At 33.0% G+C, this 9,261-nt stretch overlaps 1 protein-coding gene across 1 annotated transcript; it reads left to right on the top strand.

The window, feature by feature from the left end:
* Window positions 1-6,635: 6,635 nt before the first annotated feature.
* LOC111399996 lies at window positions 6,636-7,544 on the top strand. The gene is made up of 2 exons (XM_023027476.1): window positions 6,636-7,137; window positions 7,186-7,544. Exons 1-2 carry the CDS (start codon window positions 6,636-6,638, stop codon window positions 7,542-7,544), a joined length of 861 nt encoding a protein of 286 aa, XP_022883244.1.
* The last annotated feature ends 1,717 nt before the right edge of the window (window positions 7,545-9,261 follow it).

Raw genomic sequence — 9,261 nt, 5'->3', positions numbered from 1 at the left:
GAGAGAGAGGGGGGGGGGGGGGGCGAGGGGGGAAGAGAGAGGATTTAATTAACATCTGCACAGCTGAGCAATCCATGTGGAGAGAGAGAGAGAGAGAGAGAGAGAAGGAACCTTTATTCAATAGCAGCCTGTTTGGAAGTTATTTTTTTCTCGAAAAATTAATTTTTTTATCGTTATTTTACTATTTCAGTCGTCATATTTGACTTCTTATCTCATAAATGGACCTTACTTTTCTCCTAACAATCAAAAAATCAATTCTCAAAATCACTTCAAAACGAACTATAGATATTTATTGAATAGTAAGAAAAGTGGATAATAACAGTAACTATCCACTTAAATGTGAAAACAAGGAACTCAATAATGAATAGTACTTTTATGATAGAGACTTTTAATGTAATGAGATTATGTATACTATGACAAACTTTGAATAAATTGAAATGTAATATTTTCGTTAGAATAATATTTTTTTGTCAATGTCCTACAATTTCTTCCTTTTATTTTCTATTTTTAGCCTTTTACTAAGACTTTTGTTGTATACATTAAAACTCCACCAAAAAGTGAGAGATATATTTGCTCATAAGATAATACATATAATAAATGTATATTCCAAGAGTAGGCATTCTTCATCTTGAGCCTTGTTCATGGTAATTGCAAGCATAGATATATTAAAAATTGTTTTCTCTTAAATTTGAATGGATATATTTCATCATTTGTTATTGTTAATGGGATGCGCGGAAAGAAGACTTATTTTCCAGTATGTTGTCCAACGATTATTTCTAAATGGATAATATATTTTTGGAAATGACGACAAATCATTCTTATTCTATTGTAAAAATCATTGGATGTGTCTAGATTCCTTAAGAGCATCACTAGACAATTTCCTTTCAATATTAACTTATGTGGTGAGATACCATTTGACAATAATATATTTTGTAACTCCGCTTGGTAAAATTGATATGTATTTAGATTCTTCACAAAAGATAAAATAAAAATAGTTTATCAAATATGAAATGAAATTACAAAAAAGAACATAGTTTGAGGATGAAGAACTAAAATTTTCAAATATTGAATTGACAATAAGCAAGCATGTCAAAAATTACTAAATTCTACCAATTCTACAAATAACTAGCATCCTTAAATTCATAAAATTGAATTTTTATCCTTTCTACTTTATTTTGAATAACAACTTCTAATACATTATAAAATTTTTAATCTAATGTAACAAAGTTCTTATATGATATTTTTTAATATAAATATGTCAAATTAAATTTTAAAAGTAAATATAAAAGTTGTACCTCATTTAATTTGTCGAAAGTAGTGACACCTTTATTGGTTTGCTTTGATTTGCCTAAATTCAAGTAAACATATTTGATTCATTTCAATAGATTCAATTTGACTATATTTTATATCATTGGAGACATTCATGTCTTTTCTAATAATCTCGTGAAAATCGAAAGGAGATGATAATAAAAAATTATAAAAATAATTGGTATGAACTTAAAATCAAAGGCTAATTTTCTAAATATACTTTGCACATAGTATAATATGAGAAAAAATTTATAATTAAACAAAGTTATTAAGTCAAATTTAAGATCTTTCAATGTTTAGAGCCGGTTTGAGCTCCATTTTTATTTTTAGTTTTTGCTCAAAATACATTTTTTAATAATATTTTGATGAAAAATGTATGGTCAAAAAATAAGAAAAGTTTTGAGTTTACATGTAATATTATTTTATAGAAGAATGTGTAATTGAAAATAAGTTAGAGAAAAATGTATTTTTAAAATAATGAGGACCAAACAAGTGCTCAGAATGTTAATATATTTAGCAATATTTATATATAATATAACTTTATACTTACAATTTTTAGTATATCGTATAACACTATTTTAATACGATGACATTAAAATTTAAAAATATACACTTTTTCGTATGATAATATGATTAATGGTCCATCGTTACTTTTAAAATGCCCACAAAATTTTAAAATAACTAATTATTTAGACAAAAAATTGTGGATGGTACATAAAACTTTAACAATTTGATTATGCAATTAAATGATTTACATAATTAATTTTTTAAGTATAATTTTGTATTAAAACCAAATATTAAAAATAAAAAATAAAAAACAGTTGGGAGGCTATGCATTCAAGAGCCTTCGTAGTGACTAATAATCATAAGTTAGTTAAAAAAACAATTCCCGTGAATTAAAGGTAACAATACTAAATGAATGTAAATTACGGAAATGACTATAATCAATAAAATTACTAACTAAAAAATAATTAAATATTCTATGGAAAATGTGTATTGAATCAAACTATAATAGTTAAAAATTCTGAGAATATGACCACTTGAAATTTGAGAGAATCTAATTTTAGATTTTGATGATTTTTTCTCTTATCCAATGTTTTACTAAAGAAAATGCAAATTTTAATAAATACCAAACTGCTTTCCACACTAACAACTCATACATAAATTCATTGCAAGTAAAATTATGGCATTAGAATTTTTGCTTCCTCAAGATTAACATTTACACACTGTCCAATTATAATAATAAGGAGAAAAACATTTCCACTAAAAAATGAATATCATAAAAGAAGCAAACAAAGAAAATTTTTGTACTGAATTGGATTATCAGATGCAAGTAAATTTCAGTTAAAAATAGAGCATTTTTGTAGAAAATAAAATCAAAACTAACTATCCAATATAATAAATCTTCATTTAATTCACACTATTAAAATGTTCATCATAAACAAAAAATAAAAATATGTTATTGGTTATTGTGCCCTATAAAAAAGATTGGACATCATTCTGATCAAAAGAGATCATATTTGGATTTTCTATCATCATAAAAATAATATAATTTTGATTAATAAATTGATAATTAGTTACAAACATATTGCACATCAACAACTACTTTAGAAAGTAAGATAGGAAAGAAAACAATTTATAAACACATTTAATAGGTGATCTACGAGTGATGGACTACGAATGGTAGACCATAATTGAGACTTGAATAGTAAGGGAATTTTCATATAGTTTTCTCATTTATTTCCTTCATTTGGTCTAAAACTCTTATCGAAAAATATTAATTCAAAGCAAATATTGTAGATTATTTAGAAAAAATATCCTAACTTTTTGGGAAATTTTGTGAAAAGTTATTTTTGTTTCTATAATAAAATAACTTTTTACCATGCTGAAAATTTAATTCTTCAGCTATTTTTTTAATGATTGATGGCAGAGTGATAAATGATTTGATTATTTGGTATGTCAATAGTTAGTTATAGAAGTTTTAAAATTTGATGATCAATGATAAATATTGTGAAAAATATATGAGTGGTTTCATAACTTTGACATTAGTATATGAGTTTGAAACATATCGAGTTTGATTTCATATGTTTGAAGTTAGGTTCAATCTTGTTTCCTTTACTCGACTTTGTAGTCGAGATTGTTCAATTGGGGGATGTATTTTGCTCAACTCAATCTAGTCTAGCATGCTCGAAAATATAAGCAATCTATATGTCCCAGAGAGAGAAAATCGTTTATCAAACAAAGGGCCTGTCTGGACGTGCTTTTAAGCGTAACCCGGACCGTTGGTAATTAGAAATCCGACCGTTGGCCAATTTTTTAATGGAATATGTCTGACATCTCTTCTGTCCAACAAGAGGCAATTTTTCATGGCTTTTACAATATTACCCTCGCATTACATGCTCCACCAACCAACAGTCCAACACCATTTCTCTCTCTCTCTCTTCCATCACAGAAAATGGACTTCTCTCCCCACCCAGTCGACGAATCAGTTCCAGATCCGATCACAATATTTCTCCTCCAGATCCGGTCACAATAGTTCCAGATGACTGATACCGTACCGAATTCGTCGACCTCCAAAACTCCTCCCAACCATAGCCAAGCACCTGCGCACAAGAACGCCCACTGGAATTGACATGAGAACCAACTTTTCGTTGCCGCCTGTGAGACGGTTATAGCCGACGGTCACCGCAACGAAAAGTGCTTCACGAAACACGGATGGGACCAAGTCATCCGGCTGTTCAACTCCAACTCCAACTCCGGTCACTGTTGGACGAAGCAACAACTCAAGAATCATTGGGACTGTCTTCGCAAGAAGTATAAACGTTTGAGCGAGTTGCTGAACAACACCGGTGTGGAGTATATATTCGCAACGGGAACATTTAATGTATCCGACGAGTGGTGGGAAAGAAAGATTCAGGTAAAGTGCAATTGACCGTCTCTATTATCCACTTCTCCATCTTTCCAGATTGTGGGGTATTGTTGTTATTCATGTATTGTAGTATATATTAAGGATTTTTAGTATTTTTAGTATTGTTGTTATTCAAATTTGTACTCTACTTCTATTTTGTAGATTCATTTGTTTATTTGCATTTCTAGAAGTTCATCTACATACTCTTTCTCATTTGGGCTTCTCGAATTAACTTTGTTTTATTTGAATATTCGACAGGTCTTTTTCTTTTTTTTCTTTTTTTTTTTTATAATTTTTGATTTTATCTTCACTTCATTTTTCTTTGTGATTTTGCATGTAATGTTATTTTCTTGCGGTTATTTATGTTTATTATTATTTGAGGAATTTTAAACAGACAATCTATGTGGGCAAGTGTTAAAAATGAAATGCAAAATAAATAAATGTCTCCCAGTTTATGAAATTGAAGGTGCCACATTTTGATGTAAAACGAATTTGGCATGAGTGGATAACTTGTGGATAATTTATTGCTCTCAAATGAACCCCTTATATTTTTTTGTTGGTATTGTGAATAAATGTTCATATACCAGTGGAAATATTAATTCAGTGCATAGAAGAATGAAAGTAGAATAAAATTTTTTAATGGGTTGTTGCCAGAGGTTAGTGGGTTTGTTATTTTTTTGTGAGATGCTAAGCACTTTTAGTTTGGTCGTTGACTAACATATTATTAAAATCAGCTGAAACTTGTGGAATCTGTAAGGGCTTAGTTTGGTCATATCCAATATGGACATTTTCGTATAACACAAGACGGTTTCTATTCAGTTTATGCTTGTTGATGCACGTGTGTTTATCATTCTATTCAGGGACAATGGGTTGTAAGTTGTTTAATGCACATGCATTTAGTTCATGCTTATTCTGGTTACATTTTAGTGATACTCGTATCTTCGACAGTGATGCTTTCATGATGAATGTGCATCAGGAAAACAAGGACTACAAAGAATTCAGAGACAAAGACTGCAGGGAGGTGTACAGCTACAAGGTGTTGTTCAAGGATGCCTACGACAGCGATAAATATGCAGTAACACCCTCGACAATGTGTAGGACAGGCTTCTTCCTGTTTGAAGACAGTCGACACGAAGACCTGTAGGATAGTCATCCAGTTGACGAGGAGGGTAGCGGGTCAAGTGATGAGGGTGAGAGGATGGATCTTGTTGCATCCAGCATGGACGTCTCGAGGCCGCGAAGTGGGGACAAACGTACACATGGCAGTAGGAACAAAAAAGAGAAGAGAGGAAAAGTATCTGTGACAGATTTATCGGACTCTGTTCACCTTGCCAGCGCTGCAAGTGCAAAGATAGCAGCTAAAATCAACAGCCTGGTCGGTCCCGATGTGCCGGATGCGAGCACACTCATGAAAGAGTTGTTGTTGACGGGCCGACTACAGAAAAAAACTGATATGTACTTTTGGACGTTGACTTTCCTATCACAGAGGCATAACAAGGATATACTTGCAACATAGAAAGATGCGAACAACAAATTAGATTGGGTCGAGTGGAGCTGGCAGGAGTACAGACAGTTCCACTCGAAATGAAAGCTGTTGCTTGCACAATTTTCTCATTACGGCTGTATTATGTACTGTTTTTATTCTTGGTTTTTCATATTTCTTTAATGTACCATGTGTTTGCATACTGTGTTGTAGTGTACTATTATACTGTTTTATCTATTATTTTCAAACTTGAACTTGACTGTTTATTATGCACGCCTACTGTCATGTTTATTAGACGTCAATATTTCGAATAGTACAACTGACATGCAATGACCCTCAAATAGTGAAATGTCAATCAATTGATTCGTGTGCATTTTTTTTCCATTTGCCATGATTTTTTAGTTTTTTTTTTATGCGGGCCACCTTTTGTGCTGATGATAGCCTTTGGGTAGAATAGCGTCTATAAGAGAGAACATGCAACCAATCCTATGCATGCTATGCATAGAAGCCAATTAGGGAGATTCTTCTTCTTCTTATGCTTTCACTTGAACCACGTAACGCAATATCTTTTTAATCGGAATGGCGGACTTTGACTTTAACTGTGTGCTTATAAATTATTGTGATGCTGAAGTCGAGGTCGGGGAACTTCAATTCTTGCAAGAGCTCCAAGAGGACGTTGCCGAATGGTTTCGATACTATCGAATATCAGCAATAGATGCGGCAACCTACTATCGGGAACAGAGACGCTGAATTAGAAGATTTCCATTCGCGAGGAACGGACACATGTTCATGCTAGACATCATGCAATGTAATCCTGAACAGTGTTATGCAGAATTCAGGATGTATCCCGTTATGCTTCGTACGTTCACGCATATACTTCGGGACAAATACGGACTATGTAGTTCGCAGCAAGTTGATGTATATGAATAAGTTGGAATGTTTTTGTGCATATTAGCGCATGGAAAAGGCTATAGACAGGTTCAAACATTGTTTAATCATTCGTTGGAAACTATTGGACACTACTTTAAAATAGTGCTCCGAGCTGCCTGCGACTTTGCTATACGTCTCATCAGACCTGATCCGAACTACAATAACGGTGCAGAGCATCACGTACCGAATTTGAACCAGCATCCGTTGTTCGAGAATTGCATAGGTGCGATTGATGGCATGTACGTCAAAGCTATCTTGCCGCGGGATGAACGAGTAAATTTCATCGGACGCAAGGGCATTCCAACACAAAATGTTCTTGCAGCATGTGATTTCAATTTGTGTTTCACGTTTGTGCATGCAAGGTGGACGGGGACCACGCATGATTCTCGCATGTTGGCACGGGCCGTACATAGTCCCGAATTTGATTTTCCGAAGCCTGCCCCCGGAAAATATTATCTTGTCGACTCAGGATTTGCCCATAGACCTGGGTACATGGCTCTATATAAGGGTTCAGATATATTGTATCATTTTTAGCAATTCTACGATGGTGAGACAGGTGCCAGACGGAACTTTCGCAAAGCACGTGAGAGATTTAACTTCAGGCATTCGTCGTGTAGGAACGTTATCGAGCGCTCATTTGGTGTGTGGAAAATTCGATGGAAAATACTTGATCCTATGCCGAGTTACAATTTCAAAGTGCAGATTGCTGTTGTCATAGCGACGATTGGTATACACAACTTTCTTAGACGGGCAGGAGTTGTGGATGAAGCGTTCACAAGAGCGGAGACGGATCCTGATGCGGCGGAGGTAGAACTCCCGGACAAGCAAGAACAAGCTGTTACCGAAATTAATGCTCCAGAAATGCAACGAAATGAATGGGATCGCTTTCGCGATTATTTGGCTCAACGTCATTAAACGTGTGTTCCTATAACAACGAAGTTATTGAAATAATGTAGTACAGTTATTATCCATTAGTTTAAATTTACATCCGTTGTAATGCTATGAGCTCATTTCTTTCGCATCTAATTATTTGACGTTACTTTCGTTTTTAATTGTCAAACTTTCAGGGAACATGAACGCAAGCATAAAAAGAAAAGCGTACACAAAAAAAAAATAGAAAAAAAAATTTACTTGAATTTTTTTCTATAAGAAGCTGGGTTTGTGCAAAGTCGTGAAAAAAAAAAGATTTAGGTCATTTTTTATTTTCCTTTTTTTATTTTTACACTTTTTCTCTATTTTTTTTTTTTACGCTTTTTGTTCGAAAAAATGTTGACGTTATTGTCAATTTCTCTAGCAATTTGTTTCACGCCCGAAGCTAATTATTTCTAGGGGAATTTACACAAATGTCACTAAAATTGAAAATGCAAAAAAAAAAAAAAAAAAAAATTGGACATTCACCAATTTCTTCCAAGAATGTCAATTTTTCCCTACAAAATGTCCACTTTACCCTTTAACACCTTTTTGGAGCAATAAATACTTGATTTGAATGCAATTAATGTTATGATGTGATTAATTTATTTTTGCTTTAAATTTAATATTAAAGATATGATATTATATTGTATAATAAGATTTTTTTTGATTAAAAAGGGGGGGTGAAATCTTTACAAAATACACACACACATACGAATTGAAAGAGCTTCTTTTTCTTCATCATCTCCACTCCATCATCAACAAGGAAAGCCATTGACAAATTTGAAAGGTGAGGTAGTAGAAAAAAGTTCATCTCATGTCATAGTTGACTACTTTAAATATTCAATACAATATGATCATATTTAAATGAACCCTTTCAATCTCTTATTCATTGATGTAGTTAATTTTTAGTATATTTTAGAAAGAAAAATTATACCAATATTATATAGAAAATGTGAAGTATTACATATATAATTCAACATTTAATGAAGCATTAAGTGATACCTTGTTCATTTCTAAAAAGATACAGTGATATTGTAGTTCAAAATTTATTATGGCCTTTACCGTTTTCAATAAATTCGTCAAACGGTGAAGCACATGGAATTTATCTTTCTCGAAAGTTATGGCAGTAGAACTGTTGAGCAGTATCTTGGAAACTGTCGGGTTAGACATTTTAACTGTCGAACTCGACATTTACTGACTGTCGGGATAGAAAGTGTAATTGTCGATTTCGACACCTGAAAACTGATCATCTTTTATATCTTTGGTAGTACATGGATGTAAGTATTTTCGTGTGCCAATTTGATGTTATGAAATGTCGACATATGAATGTGCAGAATTCTCACTTTTGCAGTCCCAACATTTCAGGTATGAGTCATGATTTCAGATTCATCGTGTCGAATGGAGGAAACTTCGTTCTCTCAGATGATGAATGGAAGTGGAGAGAGGAAAAAATACTTCCATTTTAGTGTCGAGAAGTATTACCATAGCAGAACTTGTGTTACGATTGAAGGAGAAACTTGGTATCGTTGAATCCCGCAATGCAATCGAATTGAAGTTCAAAGTCCCGAACTTGAATCTACCTCCGGCAGAGATACGAGACGATGAGGATCGACAGTGGTACATATCTGTTCATAAGGAAACTGCACTCTGCATCACATATTTGGTATCCGAGCTCCCGATTGTTGGTATGGCAATAGATGCAAACTGTGAAGGGAACTTG

Source organism: Olea europaea, chromosome 9, assembly GCF_002742605.1.
Source record: "Olea europaea var. sylvestris chromosome 9, O_europaea_v1, whole genome shotgun sequence".
NCBI lineage: Eukaryota > Viridiplantae > Streptophyta > Magnoliopsida > Lamiales > Oleaceae > Olea > Olea europaea.
Note: the sequence above shows the minus strand (reverse complement) of the source record. Positions and strands in the feature narration are given on the sequence as shown.

Bases quoted from the DNA above. Each gene is read 5' to 3' on its own strand.
- LOC111399996 (XM_023027476.1), top strand. From the start codon at position 6,636: ATGTTTTTGTGCATATTAGCGCATGGAAAAGGCTATAGACAGGTTCAA. The intron at 7,138-7,185 runs GTTCAGATATAT...ATGGTGAGACAG, and splicing joins GTACATGGCTCTATATAAGG to GTGCCAGACGGAACTTTCGC.